The sequence below is a fragment of the Phyllostomus discolor genome, chromosome 6 (genome assembly GCF_004126475.2).
Source record: "Phyllostomus discolor isolate MPI-MPIP mPhyDis1 chromosome 6, mPhyDis1.pri.v3, whole genome shotgun sequence".
NCBI lineage: Eukaryota > Metazoa > Chordata > Mammalia > Chiroptera > Phyllostomidae > Phyllostomus > Phyllostomus discolor.
In genome coordinates, this window is record NC_040908.2 from 44,767,216 (window position 1) to 44,786,313 (window position 19,098).

General features: G+C 42.4%; 1 protein-coding gene across 2 annotated transcripts in view; it reads left to right on the top strand.

The window, feature by feature from the left end:
* MEIS1 (Meis homeobox 1) overlaps positions 1-19,098 on the top strand; it is a 129,830-nt gene that overhangs the window by 6,597 nt on the left and 104,135 nt on the right. For both annotated transcript variants that reach the window (XM_028517643.2, XM_028517640.2), the window contains exon 6: positions 1,033-1,179. In XM_028517643.2, the coding sequence (XP_028373444.1) occupies positions 1,033-1,179 (147 nt within the window). The remainder of the gene's footprint in view (positions 1-1,032; positions 1,180-19,098) is intronic.

Below are 19,098 nucleotides of genomic sequence, written 5' to 3' on the forward strand. Positions count from 1 at the left end.
TCTGGAAGACAGTCTGAGAGCAGCCGCAGGTCAGACACAGAGGAGAGGCAGAGGGGGTGGGGTTGGGGAGGAGGAGCGGACAGGGAGTCTGGAGGAGGTGGTGGGAGAGACACATTAAACGTTTTGCAGAGACAAAGCAGAGTTGATAGTTGTGTCAATTTCTTGAAACTGCACACACCCCACCTTCACACTCAAGAAAGGGTGTGGGATAACACAATTTTGCTAGCTGTTCTATAAATCTCAGCAATAAAAACTTAATGCATTGTAATTCAAACTAACATTGAATTGCAAGCACACTGGGGTTTCTTGTGAATGTTTGCATGGCAGTGATGACTGGGGCCTGGAAGACACCACTCCACTGACACCTGAATATTTTGAAGCAATCTTTTTCCCTTTAAAAAATCAATTTGATACATTTTTGTGGCTCTAGGTGTTTTTTCATATCATGAGTACCGGCAATTTGATTTCCTTTTTTTTTTTTTAAAGGAAATATACTAAAATATGCTTCTTATGGATGGAAACCCTAATTACAAATATTACAGGGACTTGTTTTGTCAGACATATATCCTATGCCACCACAGTACTGGTCCTTTGAATATATAGAATATATATACTATATACATGTAATGTATGTAATATAGTATATATATGCATTTTCCTTAGACTCGTTGGGAAAGACCTATGATTATATTAAGCCACTGGATGAAATTAAATAGTTTACCTTAAATGTCATCCACGCAGGTCACCTCTCTAATGGCCACAGCCCTGGAAGCAGATGAATTTAACACGGGTGTTGAATATGTTGTAGCCTGTGAATCATCTTGTCACTGTCAATTTTCTGGGATATCTCTATTTTGCAAGAAAAGAAAGTTATTCCTAATTCTGGATGCGTCTGGGGGTCTCTGGAGGACAATTGCCCTGTGTTTCCCCTATTTGGAAGTTTGGGTCTCACAAGGGGGGTGGATTGCACTTGTCAGTGTCATTTATGCTCTCCTGATTATATTTCCATTTTTTATTTCTGTCATAATGTAGGTACACGAATTATGTGACAATTTCTGCCACCGGTATATTAGCTGTTTGAAAGGGAAAATGCCTATCGATTTGGTGATAGATGATAGAGAAGGAGGATCAAAATCAGACAGTGAAGATATAACAAGACCAGCAAATCTGACTGACCAGGTATGTGCTTTTCAATTTCAACATCTGTGGAAAAAAATCTGTATGCATATTGCTTGCTGGGTCACTACCACCTCCTTTTATTATTTGCATATGATTAAGTCCCTTTTAGATACATTTCCATCGAAATGAAAATTTTTGAATAATGTGGCTATTATTGCTTCATTAAGGCTGGCTCTGGGATTCGACCTGGAGAGATGAGCTTGTAAAAGCTTTGCCTGCAAACTTGACCTGTTTCTTGTCGCTTTTAATTTTTGTCTTTATTTTATTTACCCTCTATAATAATGTGAGTGTTAACTGCCAGTGACCGCCTCTGATTGTAGGGCTTTGTTCTGAGGCATTTTCCCCCCCTTCTATCTTCAAGAAAAGAAAAGTGTAGGGTCTGCTTATTTTTTTATTTTATTAGGCATAAACCCAAGATAGGTGGTCTAAGAAAGACAGTGAGGGTTTGAAATCTAGCAAATGCTGGCTATTTTCTCCCTGTCTGTACGGTTCATTAGCCTGTCTTGTCAGTTTTCCTCGGCCGAACGCTTCTAGACCTCACTGAACATTGCTTTGTGCAGTGCTCGCTGAAGCTCGCCCATTTTATTGTACTTCACAGAAAAAATAAGACCAGGCCAAGGGTATAAAAACAGATAAATATGGACTTTTCCTCCTTTCCACTCATCCTCTGTCTGGTACGTGCTCTGGGCCCTCTGGGTTGGCAGCTTTTGGAAACGTCAGCATCCGGACACCTCCGAGACTCCCTTGGTGTGGAGGGTGGGGGACCTCGCGCCACCTTGACTCTCAGCTGCCGGATTTTGCTTGCTTCGCCCCTTCCTCTCCAGTCCTCCCTCCAGGCCCTTCTTTCGCTGTGTTGCTGAATGGGAACGACTTTTATTTGGACTTGCTGCGCGGGGGGAAGGGGGGCGGATTTCTCTCCCTCTTTCACTCCAACATCACTGCTTGCTCCCAGTGCCTCTCTCGGTCCAAGTGGCTATGTCTCTGGATTGGTCCAAAGGAGTTGCAAAAATAGCATGAAAGTGAAAACGTGAGGAGTGGGTGGGATAAAACAGGGCTCACGACAGCTCTCCGTTGCGAATTGTTGCAATGCGTCTAGAGATTTGGGTTGCGGGGGCCTCCTCCGTGTCTCCATATGTAAGGGAAGGCCCAGAGTTGTTTCTCTTTTTACTTGGCACGTGAGTCCTGTCTTGGGGGAGAGATCAGCCTGCCTTTGTTAAGCCAGAGGACCGCCAGTCATGCAGCTTTCCTCGCAAATTCTGCCACGAGCACTGCTGACCAGCGGCTATTTTGCAGGGTCCTTGCCCGAGTGCCCGACTCCACAGTCTTGGTGTCATCTCAAAGTTTTCTTCTCTCAACATCACCCTCTTAAAATAAATCCCCAGCTTGGGTTTCTCTGAGGAACTCCGCGACAGAGGTTGCATACTCCTCTCCCCAGGAGGTGTGGAGGGCAGGCGGAGCTGAGCTTGAAAAGCGCCCAGGCGCCGGCCCTTACTATTTTTTGGCAAGTTGCAAACTTTCGGCAGTGTAGACGAGTGCACCGACGAGCCAGCCTGCGCAGTCCTGGCGCGGCCCAGAGGAGGTGGGGAACCTGCAGGCGGCTGCCGGCTGGGCCTGCCCCGAACCTCTCGGACTGCCCGGCCCACCAGACCTCGCCCCTGAGCTGTTCAATGCAGGTTCCGCTGAGGAACCCTCGTATAGCTGCTGTTGAATAAAAATTGTAATCCAACAAGCCTAACTAGAAAATGGGATTCTAAAAGCTTCATAGTGCTGGGTACATAAAGCTATTTGAGCAAATTACAAGAATAGCTTAGGGGCATGAATGAAATCAACACTTTAATTGCCTCCAAAATGAAGATTTATACCCCATTTTCTCAACGAATCATTATTTTATTAAAGTCAAAGATAAAGGACCAAAGTTATGGGGTATTTTGGGGGAGATCCAAAATTGCTATAACATCACTGAATTTTCCCCCCAACTCCTTCGGTAAGTTTTTGTTTCCCTGTTACTTTAACCGGAGGTATGCAGATTGGTAGGCACTTCTGTTGGGTGAAAATACGCATTTTATTCTCCCCCCCCCCGCCCCCACCTATGAAAGGAGAAGCGTGCCTCGCGCCCCCACCGCCCGAAAGGGGGCTTCGCAGCTTTGGCGGAGCTGGTGGCGCTGTTGGCTTGTGTGCGTAGGCACGCTCGCAAGACCCCTAGGGCTCACCTGCGTCCCAGTTGGTCGGAGGGCAGCAAACCCAAGTTTGTTCTTTCTAATTGACCGCTTCCCGGGAGCCAGGAGCGAGTGTAACTGGGCTCCCTGTGGAGCGAGGAGCGCAGAGCACCCGGCACACGAAGGACTGTGCCTCGCAAGCAGAGTGGAGTCCCCAGTTCTGGGAGGTGGGGAGCGAGAGACAAGGCACATAGGCCGCCAGGTGGGCGCCAGTTTCCCCCACTGGAGCATGCTCACCGGTGCCGGGCCACTGGAGCCCTAGCGCGGGGCCCTTGGGGCCAGGCCCAGGAAGGACTGCTTCGCCACCTGTCTGCAAATGTGGCCCAGCCAGTCTGAGCCTCCGCAGAGGGTGCGCTGCGGGACTAGATGCTTCAGGTGTGGCGCGAGCGCTGGGACTCGTTAGCTCATTAACCCCTGTGTCTCTAGGGTCTGCTGGCGGCATGGTTTATTTTATTTTACTTTTTTCCTCGGAGGGCGTGAAGGCTACCACCCGCGCAGAGACTTGGGATCGACGACTTTGATACCAGCCGGTTTCCCGGAGGGCTCTGTCGGTGGAAATCCACTTGGCCTTGTAGTGTTGTTGGTTTTTTGTATTATCATCATCATCATCATTATTATCATTATTATCATCATCATCATCAGATTAAGGCCACAGTAGACACTGTGATCCCTTGCCCCCTCCTGTCTTCTCCCTCATTCTCAGTCCCAGACCCTGAGGCCCAACGCGGGCGCAGCCCTCCCGGGCGCCCTCTCCCGACGGTCACGCTCGCGGCTTCTGCACCCGCGCTCCCGACGCCAGAGGCCTGGGATCTTGGAGGTTTCCAGGTCTCGGCGTGGTGTGAGAGCCGGGATGCGACCGGGCAGTGGGTATAGATGGGGACCCGGGAGGGAAGCATCAAGGCTAGGGTTGAGCCTGGTTGGCGATAGGGAAGGACGCAGGTCCGAAGGGAGGAGGGGCGCGGGTTCGGGAGGTCGCGGTGGGACTGGGCGCCTAGAGGGGTGAGGTAGGGAAGAGCCTGGACGCCCAGCGGATAGACTACAGGCCACACTCCAAGGAGCCGTCGAGTGAAGCCTTCCTTCCCAGGGCTGTCTGTTGCTGGCCACTCCTTGAATCTAAGCATTTTCCACTCCGAGACTGGGTCGAGAGAGAGGGGGGAGAGACGCGAAGGGTCTCCAGCCCCCTAAGGTCGCCTTCTGGGTGGCCACGCCTTCTCGTCTCGAGCTGCGAACTGGCGTGGCCTGTGCTTCGGTGCCAGCCCCGGTTCTCCAACAAGCAGCGGAAGGCGAAGAAATGGTCCCTTTGGATTACAATTTTCATTCAACAGCAGCTCTCCGGGGGGTCCTCGGCTGAATCTGCATTTAACAGCTCTAGGGCGAGGGCTGCCAGGCTGCGCCGGGCACCCTGTTGCATGTTAATCCAGATTTGTCTCTGACTTCTAGGGAGAAGTAGTGTGGCTCCCAGAGTAATGTGGAACCAGAAAGCCTCGCTTGCCAGGCGGGTTAAATGCCAAGTGCTGGTGAGCTCCCAGGGGAGGGCGGACGGCTTCCAGGCCGGTGAGGCCCAGGCTGGAGAGGCCGGCCCTGCCGGCTGCAGGGACCCAGGGCAGCCCTGGGCCAGTGAGCTTTACTTCCCAAGAGGGCCAGGGAACCCTGGTGGCGATGGTTTTACTTTAAAATTCTGGAATGTTGCTTCCAAGGCATAGTTTAAAATAAAAATTCTTTAAACTGAACTAGTACTTGACTGAAAAATACCACCTCCCTTCCAAGTGGGATGGGGGTGAATCTAAGGGAGATTTAAGCTTTCTCTTTCGGAGAGGTGTTTATGGGGAGGGGCGGGGAGGGGAGGGCAAGGGACAGACTAATGTCCTTGATGAACTGGATCTGATGTTTTAGAAAAAAGAAATAGATGAGGCCATCAGATACTTGCTAATACTAGAAATACAGGCGATTTATTGTCATCCAAATAAGGAAACTGGTCACAGATATCAGGAGAATGATCCCATTCCCAGGCAGTTTGTTGCTAAATGCTTACGCATGGATACATCTTATTTAAGTTGTAAATACTTCACAGGGTCCCACTTAACACCTTAATCCTGGATCCTCTCGGTGCACAGGCCTTGCGAGCGATGAGGTCTCAGAATTATCTGCTTTTCCTTTTGATTGTTGTTGTGGGTCATGTGGTTTACTCTTAATTTCTTTTTTGAAATATGTCAAAGGGAAAATTATGGCAAGGTTCTCTTTAATGATTAAATAATAAGGTGTTGACTGCTTGTCACTACATTGCCTAATTGGGATGTTCATTCTAGGCCCTTTGTAGCTGAGAATCCTTTGAATTAAAAGTTAGTTGTTTACCAGGTGTGTTTTTATGATTACTTTCTGATTGGCTTGTAGGGTGTCTTTATGTGTAAATTTCAGAGTAGGGATATATTGATTCTTAATAAGGGCTCTTAAAAAACTTTCTAGAAAAAAAGTACAGAGTATATGCAGATAGGATGAGGTCAATTACATTGTTAAATGTCTCAAAGTCTAAATGTTAGTACTACAAAAGTCATTCCCTTTTCAGATTCTCTCTCGCTCTCTCAGTCCCCAGTGCAAATTCCATGGTTAATAGAAAGCAATGATACTAATGCTACTTTGTACAGAGTAAAGCCCCGTAACAGTAACTGTTGTTCAGCTATTTAACTAGCTCTGTGGCAGTAGGTCACTCATACAGCAATCCTTCCCTCACCAGAGCGACTCTGTTGCTTATGATTTGGAAAGACATAGAGTGGTTGTGTGTACTATTGCTATCAATCCCGACTTAGAGAATTTTGTTAGAAAGCATGGAGAAACTTAAATAATAGAGGAAGAAGAGAAGGAGGAGGAAGAAAAAGAGGATTATAATGTGGGCCCTGCCTTCAAAAAAGTCACTGAAATATCATGCTATAATCGTCCAGCTTTGAAAATAAACAAATTTTAAATCACTATGTTTTCAAACACTCAAGTGTTTAAATGTTAAAATGTTTGTCGTAGTCCCAAAGATTTAAAACACAGCTGTTGCTGGGTGATGGAGGGAAAATTATGCAGTAAAACTCTATACTCTTAAAAACAAAGCCTATTTGTGGTCTCATAGTAGAAACCCCGGTTTCTTTTTTTTTTTAAAGATTTTATTTATTTTTAGAGAGGGAAGGGAAGGAGATAGGGAGAGAGAGAAACATCAATGTGTGGTTGCTGGGGGCTGTGGCCTGCAACCCAGGCAAGTACCCTGACTGGAATCGAACCTGCGACTCTTTGGTTCGCAGCCCACACTCAATCCACTGAGCTATGCCAGCCAGGGGAAACCTCGGTTTCTTAAGGCCAAGTAGATAGGCTGTAAAACTAGTTCGCCTTCCCTCACAGGTGGAGTTGGAGAAGCTGTGAAGAGTGCATAACAAGTTATATTAAGACACTTGTCATAAATAAAAATGCCGTCAACATGAATTCAAATGAAGTATTTTCATTTTGGTAATATTATACTTTCCATTGCAATAGCAATATTTTCTTCTGAAATGTAAATATGTCAAACAAACACGGAATGTGAACGTTTTAATAGATGATCATTTAATCATCAAACACAACCCAAATATGTATACAGAAACTTTTAAAGGAAAGTTGGCATTCGGCCAAATTCCTATAGGGACTAGCAGGGAGAGGATCAAAAATGAGCACGAAATAGGACTTCCTGTATGAAGGTCTATAATTCAACATTATTTGACTCCACTGTCAGGGAGATAGTTGAAGGATAGTAAACTGACACTGTTCTCAGTCGTTTTTGTGACACAGTCTTATATGTTTGCCACTGCAGCATTTTATGTGGCCTTTTTTGGATTATGATATCTGTCATATTTGTATTAAAGCAGTGCTTGAATTTATGTTATGGAACAAAAAAAATCGCCATTTCTCCTGAGCACAAAAAATTAACATTTAAAAATTACATCAAAACTGTGGGGAAGTATTCTTTTCCAAATAAAGAAATGAAGACAGAAGCCATGTGGCAGTGTCGCTGACAACTGATGTCAGACGTCCAGGTTCTCAGAACCCCGGAGAGAGTAACACTGCCACCAGCCACCGGGGGCTGGGTGTCCTCACTCCTCGGGAAATGTCAGGCTGTGCTACCTCTTTCCAAAGTCAGGTCCGAAGCACGAGATCCAGCCTCCCCATTTGAACTTTAACAAGAATTCCAATGTTTGACTTTTGGGATTCGGTAAAAGTTTGGGTATCTTGCTATTAATATTTATAAACAAATCTAGTGGGTATAAAATCAGTTTTGAAAAAGCCAGGCAGATGAGGATGTGTGTAGAGTGTAGATGATAAAGGGACTTTTTCACTCTATCCTTAATTTGATGTGCTGTGATTTCAGGATTATGGAAATTTGGAAAAGCTTTTGGGAGTCTTAAATAACCTTTCCAAGAAGTCTACCTTTATCAGGTAACTTCTGGATTTCCCACACTTAGAAATTTGACATTTTAATTAATGGTATAAGGAATACCATGTGAAATAAACAAGAATATAGCCATTTAGATATTTGTCACCAGAATCTAATTTCAATCCGTTTAATGCATTCATGTGTGCAAAATTAAAGCAATTGGCAACACTTTACTAGACTCTCTCTGAACACTCTTTCCAAATAGCATTTCTTAATCTAGGAAATATGTTCTTGTAAGAGGAAAACAGCACAGCGCAAATCTTTTGAAATTATTTTATATTTCTGTACTTCTTGGTCTAGGGTTCCTAAAATATACCATAAAGAGTGATTCTCTGGTGAAATAAGCTTATTTCTGCATTTATTGAATTACATACTCATTGTTTATTGGTATCATGAGTATATACAGTTAAATACAAATTATAACCAGAACTAAGCCATTAACTGTCTTTAAGGTATGCAGCAAGCACGCCACGGCTTTCCCATAACATGTGCACTACTATAAACAGATGGAGGGTAAATAAATAAGTTGCAAAAATAAATTTTACGTTAATTCTTGAAAATACATTTCTACAATTGATTCTTCCCCTGATACTTTTCATGACTCTAGTTACAATTACAGGATTATAATCATGAGGTAAAGAACCTGGAGTGTGAAATGTTATGGTTCTTTAAAAAACTTAAATGGAATTGTATTTATCCACAGAAAGGAAATATTGTTACTACTAATAGGTTTACTAGGTAATACTTTAAGCCACCACAATTTTTTATGAGTTTAACACATTTAAGTAACATTTTATAGTCTTGCTACTTTTTTTAGTCGGCGGACACAATACAAAGTCTTAAATTTCCCAATGCACTGAAACATACATTATTTTGATTCATTAAGATGATAGTAGTTAGTAAATAAATAATATTTTGAGTGATATTAGAATTATTCCCCGACAATATATGCTAACTTGAAGTTAATTGTGTTGCTGGTGAACTCCCATTTCTGTAGATTTTTTCCTTAGTCTTCACAATGCCCACCGATAGCATGTTTATTGTCCATGTTTATTATTCATAAATATCTGAGTTGTTGGTTGTTATTTAGCAAGGCAGAACTACAGCGCTTTCTTTTTCTGATCTCTTCTTTTCTGCTGTTTGGTAAGCCTTCTCTGCCTTTGACTGGATCTCCAGCTAGTCTGCCAGATCTGGTTTCCCTCTTTGGGTACCTTGTGGGTTTATTTGCCTGAGAAGATGAAGCGTGGTACTCACTTTAGAATGAGAAAGAATGGAGACCAAAGTCATCAAATATTCCCAACCTGTGCTTTACAATTAGGTGAAAAGCTGAAAACAATTTTTCTTGCTTGCTTTCCCCAGGGCTGTGAATACTTGATATAAAGATTCATATCAGCCCCTTTGTGTTCTTCCTCTTAAGGCCTAAATGTTTGTTTTCAGTGGCTGTATTCTTAACTGATAGTCCATATTTGGTCCCAGACCTCCGTGATTTGCATTTCGTTCTGCATTTGCATTCACATTATGTCCCACTGAAACTCTTTAAAGTGAAGTGTGTTTATGACTATTATGAAACTCTGGAAAATGAAGTTTATAATGAAATCAACATAGTTATCAAAGGACAATGAAAGGAACAATTTATTGCAAACCCAGAGTTTTTCATCCCATCCCAACTTGTAAAAGGCTTATCTCTCTTCTTTTAAAATTATTAGAAGCTGAATGAATAAGAATTTCTTTGACAATAAAACTCCTCTTAATGTCTCTATAACTATTTGGATGTGTTCTTGAACATTAACTTAATTTGATAGACAAGCTATAATTAACTGTGACCTATAGTGTTTTCTGTTATTCAGAAACTATTCCTCAGCGATTTGAAAACTTCATTTCCAGCTAAATGGTGTACAATGTCTGAGGTTATAAAGGCATACTTACACTGTTTACAAGAAATGGGAATAGTTTGTGTGTCTGTAGGGCTTCTAAAGGGGTGTACTCTGGGGGTAGGTGCTCACAATTTTTTTAAAAAAAGATTTTATTTATTTTTTAGAGAAGGAAGGGAGGGAGAAAGAGAGACAGAGAAAAACATTAATGTGCAGTTGCTGGGGGGTCATGGCCTGCAACCTAGGCATGTACCCTGGCTGGGAATTGAACCTGCGACACTTTGGTTCGCAGCCTGCGCTCAATCCATTGAGCTGCGCCAGCCAGGCAGGTGTTCACAATTTTTACAGTTTGAAGCCCTAGCAGACTAGTGTGGGTGGGCTCTTTTTTTCCAAGATAGCTTTTCTTTCTACTCACTGCAATTTTAAAGTTTTTCATGCTGAAGGAAGAAAAAAAAAACCCTGTGTATTTCATGGGGCAAAACCTCACACATTACATTTTAAATCTAGTTATTTTACTGATCGTAAAAACCAGTAGTGTAGAGAGAATTAAAAATTGCAGCAAATAGGTATGACCCTATTAGCTATGTTGCTGCAAACAGAATAGAAACTTAAGCGGCAAAATTAAATGGGGCATTTTGAGTTTAGTTGGAACATTTACGTGGAAGTTCCCACTAGATCTGGAGTTGTTTTAAAACCCCCACTTAAAAATATGCTAGTTTAAGAACTTTGTGATAACTAACTCACCACTAAAGGCTACTTTTGTTTGAAATTGGCCATTCATAGGAGATGCTGCCTCATGAGTAGCCACCCCGCCCTTCACTCTTGAACAGTTCAGATAAATGTATGATGTATTTACAGTCTATTGTATACATTATTTATGGGAAATATGCTATAACTCTACAGAGCATATGGAATTTATCTTTGCCAGATATGGGTGGCCTCTCTGCCAAAAATGGAATAGACTTAAGTAGATAATAAGGTTACTCTCAGTGTACAGATAAATATCATCTTATAGAGTCATTACTTGTTTCTATTTCAGAGTTCCAGATGCATGTACATTTTTCTATTTTCATTTTAATTGTCAAAGTTTTTTTTTTGGCTCTAGTTTCTGCCAAAGAGAATCAGGAATATTACATTTTGAATTGATCTTGGTGATAAATTTATTTCTTTGAAGGAAAAAAGACACTAAGTAGCAGAATCACTTAACCCCTTTATTTCCTTCAGCATGCTTCTCTGTCCATTAATATGTTCTACATTTTCTGAAGAATATTGTCCCTGGAAGTTTTAACACTAGCTGTGTGTTTGGTGGCTGAGCCCATTCTGGGGTTTTACAAGCTGTGTTCAGTAACAAAATCACCAAGAGAAGTATCTTGCCCCAAATCATAGAGACGTGTAGATTGTGCTTGTTGTCTGCACATCAAATGTGCTGTTGATGTTCAACTATTTTTTAGTCTAATAATTATTCAAAGCCGGTATCAGTCTGCATTTGAGTGAGTATAAACATTTTTATTCTGGAATTTGGAATTTGTAGCAACTTAATTTTATTTTCCAAATTACCCTGCCATTTCAATTAGGTGCATTGTTCTTCCCTCTACTGTTTCGATATTCTAAAGGTTTGCTTGCCACCATGATGGTGAGTTGCTTGAGTGTTTAGTGTTTATTGAGGGCATGTAAAGAACATGCCAATAGAAAAAGAGGAGAATAAACCATTAACAAATCAGTTATGGGGCTTTTCTTCACTTGTAGTGTACATCTAATATTCCAAATACTCTGTAACTGTTAAAATAGTATGAACAGCATCGGGAATAATAGCCTTGGGTATGGCTGGAGAACGGCATTTGGACTGACTGGAATTCTTTAAAAAGTGCCCGAACAGTATAACTTGGCCCCCTGCTTCTGGGATTCACAGTTGCTTTGGTTGATTTCTCAGTTAGGTGCCTTGAAATACAGAGAACTTTGCCATTCAAGGAACCAGAAATGCGAAGTGAATTTCAAGATGCTTTGAGGAAGTCCAAGATAAATTTTGCCCAAAGATAAATAAGGAAGGAAGGAATAACACTTTCCCCACTTTCAAATTTAACACTCTGAGAGCTTAAGGATTTAGAGATCCTGAAGGAATGATGGGTACTTAAAAAAATAAAAGTTGATTGAAAATAGAAAAAGGTTCTCCAAAAAGAAAAAACACAGGGAAATTGGAAAATAGGCTACTGCTCATTGTTAGTGGGTACCAGTGGTCAATGTAAATTTCCATGCTTCTTTTATCCAAAAGGTAGTGCCATGAGGTAGTTGAGTAAAACAAGATTACTTCTTGGCTGTGTGTCGCCTCCCCCCGCCAACCCCCACCTCACAAAACACTGTGGATTTCCTGCTCTGAGAGACTGAAAGTAGAATAGAGAAAATTTCAGAAACACTAGAGAAAGGGCCATTCAGTGCACTGACTGTAACTTTTGGTGACGTAGCCTTGCAGGCCAGCAGGGGCTGCAGAAGGTGTGCACACCCCCGAACTGGAGCTCTGGCGGTTGGCCAGCCGAGGCTCCGCGGGGGAGGGTGGGTCTGCACCTCCAGGAGCCCCAATTTTGCTACCTGAAAATGGGGATAATAATGGAACACACATTATTGAGTTACTTGTAAGAATTAAATAAGAATGCATGTAAAGCATTTAAAATAGTAACCCCTAAATAAACAGTATGGTATATTAAATGGCATTATATCTTTGTACTTATATGCTGCCCAACCATCAACAACACGAATTTGACCTGGGCAGGGAAGATCAAATAGTTGTTAATGGAGTGGTATTTTTTATTGACTGTTTTTTTTAATCACGAGTTTTAAAAAATATCATTTTAATTTTTACTAGGAGGATCACTATTGTTCTGATTTCATTATAGTGTCAAAGGAGACTGGCCCCTCAGCTGTGTTGCTGAGACAGCGCAGTGAGTTACTGCAGATTCACTGCTGAGTTCAACTTCAAGTAACAGTTATGTGCAGATCTTGTGCTCAGTACTTTTCCCACATTTCTGCAAGCAAATGCCACATGGCTCAGGTCCAGTTGCTCACGAGGTCTCATTATCTACTTTGTACTTGGGATACAATGTTTTCTGCGTTATCAGATGTTCTCTTTACTAGGATGGTTGCCTAGAAAATTTGTGGTTTGAAGTTGTTTTATATAAGACACTTTTGAGTTTATTTTATCTTAATATGTTTGCAGAGTGAGGAGCACTGAATACCAAGTTACAAATGTAAAATAAAACATTGGGAAGCAAGCAATCTTATAAAAGGGATTTTATAACTCCAGGTATGCTGCCATAATTTAAAGATTCTTCTGCCACTCCTAATAGAAATGGTAGAAAATACTCTGAGTTTCAGCAGAAAGCTCTTAACAGATAAATGAAGATTAACATATGAAATATTTAGGTACAAATATTGGGAAATATAATGGTACCAGTTGGATTAGAGGGTTTTTTTTTTAATTTGAACATTTAACTCTGAACTACAGTTCACAGGTATGATTTTAAGGGTGGAAGCACATAGAGCCATTAAAATAATTTAATATAAGAGTATATTTTTATTAATAGCATGCCAGCCATAACACAATAGCATAGGAAAAGGAAATGTTATTAAAACATAAATAAGTACTTAGACTAAGATTCCTAGTGTCATGAGGCTTTATCTTCTTTTCTGTTTAGGAGATTTTTCTCTACAATAAACCGTAGAATTTGAACATTCAGTGCAACTGAATAATTTGTGAATTGCTCATTTACTTTCTGATTTTAAGACTGTGTGTGTGTGTGTGTGTGTGTGTAAAACTGGTTGTCAGTTCTTGTTAGCAGTTGCCCTTTGGTTGTAACTGTTCTTTTCCTTTTACTCTGTGTGGAAGCACCTACCCCATGTAGGAATCTGTGTTCTCCTCTGAGACCACAGTGGGGTCACCATGGGGTGGTTCCACCCTCGATTCTCAATGTAAAGGAATTGGGCAAAATGTATCAGTGCTGCGTAAATTTCATATGGCAAGCTTTTGGAGTATTTTGGTGGTGTTTTACATCTGTAGACTATTGCTTAGCATTATCGATCCATTTTTAATTTTGTGGACAGGTGAATTCAACAGTGCAGATTAGTGGCAACCTGAGAGCATCAGGGTTGGGACCTAAAAGATGTCAGACTGTGGGAAAGTCAGGTTTTAAGGAGCACTGGCAGAGTGACCCATGGTGCTGGGCCTGAGCTTCCCAAGGCCCTGCCCTCACTGCCCGCAAAGCGACCTGGCCTTGAGGAGAGCTAGACATGGTCGCTCTCAACATTGAGTACATGGTCGAGCTGTGCTCAAGGGCTAGTGAATTTAAAAAATGTAGTGGACTTCCAAGCTGCTTTACATTTCATTGCAATGTAACATTAAAATTAGGTTTTATCTGCATTCTTTCACCCGATTCCCCTGCACGTGGTGCATGCGTGTGGGCGTGAGCGTCAGTGTGCTCTTGTGTGGCTCCCTGTGTCTGAACCTGAGCCTTCAGAGATTCCTGGTGCTCGTACAATCACCTGATACAAAACCTTTCATTTAAAGATGAAATTACTCCTTGGAGAATTTTCACTAAAGGCAAAAAAAACACACAACAAGGCACAAAAATTCTTCTTCTCCTCTCTACATGCCTCATTACACAGAGACAGAGGATTCAATGTTTGAAAAATTATCATTTTTGTAGGTTTTATTTGTGGTACGTGAGAACTGGGAAATATAGAACTCAATTTAACAGACGCTGTCTCTGCCTCCACAAACTACCCACGACTACTATCATATGATCTCGTGTATGTGTTTGTGTGCATGTGTATTTAAAGCAATATATCACAGTTGCTAAGTTGTCAGGGTTTTAGAAATCTACCTTATTTGATGCAGAACTAGACACACTGAGGTTGTTTGTAAAGATCCTGTCTGGCACAATGCAGTGAGCACAATAACTGAAGGGTAACTGGATAATCACTGAGATGCTTTGCTAGATTAGAAGTCCACAGTGGCAAATACGGTCAGCCTGGAATGGTGAGAAGAGGAAGTGCGGTGTTTTGGTGAGAGCCGCAGATCCTGAGAGGGGGTGCTGGATTGCTATTGTCTTACCACTAATTTACCCTCTGCCCTGAGTCACCCAAGTTGCCCTCAGGCCTCTATTACGTGGGGTAATAAGCACATTTTATCACAGCATTAAAAAGGGGCTCAACAAGAACCCTGGCAGCCCTGGGGACTTGGCAAATGCCAGGTTGTGAGCGCGGGACAGGGAAGGAAATGAGAAAAAGGAGTAGAGTGGATGGAGAAAGTCGGAAGTGTGCGAGGGAGATAAACTTCTAACGAGGCGGCCTCTCAGTGGGGGACACCTGTGGGGCCACCACCAGGGGTGCCTCAGGCACAGCAGCCACCGGCCTCCCCACACTTGTGCATTGGTCAGCAGGGCAGAGTGTGGGCTTAGAAAAGGTTTCATCTCCAGACTGTTCCCAAGCACATTTATGTAACTCCTGAATGTAACTCCTGAATCCATGGAATGTGTGCTCACTGAAGTATCAATCTGTGAGTCTCTGGCGTTTAAAAAGACCTAAAAGTTAAAAGGTAAGGGGGCAGTATTACCGTGTGAAGGCAAAACATCCTGCTCCATCTTGTCATTGTCATGGTTAAATGAAACTTGTTTAATGATTTCAAGGGATTCTGTCAAAATCCACATAAATAATTTTCCTTTTTTTTCTGAATTACTTGAATTTGAAGTTGGGTAGGCATAGCCTGAGGGGAGTATGTTTTGAGAGGAGCAGGCTCTAGCAAATCCTAGGTGCTATTTGGGTGTTGAGTGAGTTGAATATAATGTGTTCTGGTTATCAAGCAGGTGCAAACGGGGGCCACTAAGATTTTCAAATCAGAGTGTCAATACATCAGACTTTCAGCACTCACCTCTGTGTGTGGGTCTCTGTGGTCTCTTTTACTCAGATGGCCTTATTGATTGAGAGATGTATAAGGGACCATATCTGCTGAAGCTCTGTGCCTTTAAGCATCCTAGGAGATGTTGTTTAGGCAGAGGTGAAAATGTCTCAGGGAGGGGAACTAAACAGATGTGACTGCCCTGTCCGTGTGGGATGGTGGCATTCAGTGATCCTGTCTGCTGTGCTTCATGGCCAAGCACAGATGTGTGCGTGCATGTACATACGGACATGGGGAGGTGTGGGAATATGAGCAAGTGTACACAGGAGCGTCATGCGCATTGGTGCGTTCTCCACGTGGACTGGTGACTTTCCCGATCTGGAGAGACTGGATCATTTACTTTTGGAGATGAGCCAGCTCTTTTAGGCCCCCCAGGGATCATTTACTAAAGAGACTCTGGTGGTTTGAAACGCAAATGTACTTCCCCAAAGAGAAAGCTGCCTATTGATAAATGCAGACTGACTTTAAATAACACTGTGGTTATTTCATCAATTTTTACGTAGGTGCTAGTTGGCCTCTTCCAAGTCAGGATCACCAGATTCTAGTTTACCCACCTTTTTGAATGAGACAGGTAGTACAGAAAATTTGAATGAAAGAACCCCACTATTTTGGGCCTAAAAAAAGATTCTGGCATCATACTGATGTGATGAATGACCAAGTGAGAAAATATGTCAAAGTGCTTTGTATACTGTAAAGTGATTTATAAATATCAGGGATCAAATTAGACTTGATGGGGTGGGGAGGAGCAAGCCACCTGTAAAATCATGTTATTTGAAGGTGAAAATAAGATCAGTTTGCATTCCCTGAGCACACACCAGCTGGGAGATAGCCCAAGGCATACCAAGCTGCACGCTAAGCCAGCTCCGGTTAACCATTCTTTCCAGAAGGTCTATAAACTGAATACACCTGTATGTAAATATTTCAGGGTTGACTAGGTCAGCCTATGTTGTTACATTAAGAACTATAGTAGCTGCCATTTATTGGGTGCTTGCTGCATGCCTGGAAATTTATATACATTGTGTCTGCAGAGGAGTATTTCTTTATCCCCATTTACTGGTTAGAGACGTTAGAGTTAGGGGGGTTGTGATGTGCCTAAGACCATGGAGGTGGTGTAGTCAGATTTCAAAGTGGGATATACATAGCTTCAAGTTCTCTTTCTTTTGACTGTGTTATACTACAACTGAGTATTACTATATTTTGTAGAGGTGTGTGTTTATGTGAATGCAAGTTTGTGATAATGTTCTTAAATCATGCAGGTCTTTTTTAGATGTTTTATGGTATTTAATATAGGAGATCGTAGCATCAGGTGACAGTTTAACACAGAGATCCTCTATATCTCACTTAAGTTTTTCATTTATTTATTCAAAAACATATTTGTATCTAATGTGGCATAGACATTTTCCTGGGACAAAGGGTGGGAGGGTAGCTAAGACATAGTCCAGGACTTCAGAACATTGATCACGTGGGATGTAGACAGGCACAGCAGGGCCTCAGACCACGGTAAGAGTGGAGTGATGGAGGTGTGCGTCAGGTGGCCTATGTGCTCTGGGGATGGGAGGCTGACTCATCCTGGGGGAAGTGTGTGCATATGTGTATCAGGGAAGGCATTCTAGGAGAGGTAATATCTGAGCTGTGACTTAATTAGCAAGTAGGGGGTGGTCAGGGGCTGGGGCCAGGCAGGGTAGAGAAGGGCGTTCCAGGCAGGAAGGAAGGGTGAGGATGGGCCTGAAGAGACAAGCAGAACACGCCTGCCAGAGATCATGTGCTGCAGCACCAGTAGCAAGGAAAGGAATGATCCCCAGGGGGTAGACCATGAAGAGCCTTGTCTATCAGGCAAAGGACCCTACACTGTAGTCTGTAGGCAGTAGGGAGCTGTTAGTTCATTCCACAGGCATTTTCAGAGTGCCAACCATATGTCAGGTGCTGTGCTTGATATGCAGGATGCAACAGTGGGCAAAACTGACACCAGGTCCTATCCTCATGAAGCTTATATTCTAGTGGAATTGAACTCTCTTAAAGCTGAAGAGTGATTTTACTTGAACTCCTTAAAACTGGGAGGGCCTTAGCATGAACAGCAACCACTAAAATGAAAAATGAGGAATTTATTTGAGAAATACTTAGGGTCAAAAATGGGTAAGACTTGATGCCTGATTGGATGGGAAGGAGAGAGAGAATAAATAAATTTGTGTTACAGGCGGTTCTGAAATTTATACCATGGATGGATGGGGTTATACTACTCGGATCAAGAACTTTGTTCTTGGAGAATGCATAGGCGGTTTTGTGGGGGGAATTAACTCTGGACTTGCTGAGCCATATGGACACCTTTGTGTGGAGATGGTTTAGTAGGAGTTGGCCATACAAGTCCAAAGACCAAAGAAGAGAGCCAGAGACATAATTTTTGTAGCATATGGGTGAAAACTCAGCATGATAGTGAAAGGAATTGCTTAAGAAAAACGTGAAAAGTGATATGAAGACCTGAAGTACACCCCAAATTAAGGCATAGATGAAAACAATTATGAAGGAAAGAAGAAGAAAAGAACCCACCAATGGATAGCTTCATTCAGGAGCAAGGATCGTTTGGGAAGTTGGTCCGTTGGACTCCTGGTGGAACAGTAACTAATGGACAATTCAGTTTAGTTCACTGAGCACTGATTGTGTGCTGAGTGTGCACCCTGCACAGTGCTGAGCCAGGAAAGGACAGGAAGGGAAGATTCAGATACTAGCCTGGCCCTGGAGGAGCCTGCAGCCAAGGAGGGCACTGCTTCTATTTCATTACCAGATACGACTACAATTGCCTTATAAATAAAAAATACCACTCCACGAACTTTAGCTTATCCTCACTTTTAAAGATCCTTGTTTTCAGCACTCATGAGGGTTGGCTCTCAATGTCAAGTTAGAGTGTAGACTCCATGATCTCAAAGGCCTTTCCAGCCCCATTGTATTTTTTTTCATCTAGCTCAGTGAACATCTCTTGGAGATGAGGGAAAATGCAAGTATGCACTTAAACGCAATTATTGTTAAAATAAGACTCCCCTGAAGTCTTCTTTGAAAGGTCCATGGACTTCAACTTAGGGCCTCTAGTCTTAATGGACTTTCAGTAGATGAGAACATAGACATTGCTTAATCTGAAATTACATATGTTGAAGAAAAAAGCCTCTTTGGAACTTAATTTAGAACCATGACTAAGGTTCACTGTACATCTAATGCAGTGCATCACTGGTTTCATTCTGTCAGCCTTATTTTACAAGTGGCCCCAAGCAACTCACAGCTTCACAGATACATGTACATAATCAAATGCACATATTTTATTTTAAAAATAATAATGATGTTTGTTGTAACCACATAGAGTCACAGAGATGTGTTGTTGTAACTGAGATTCTCCAGTGGATGGATTTGGGGGGAGTTCTTTCTGATTAGAGCTGTCTTACATATTTATACTCAAAG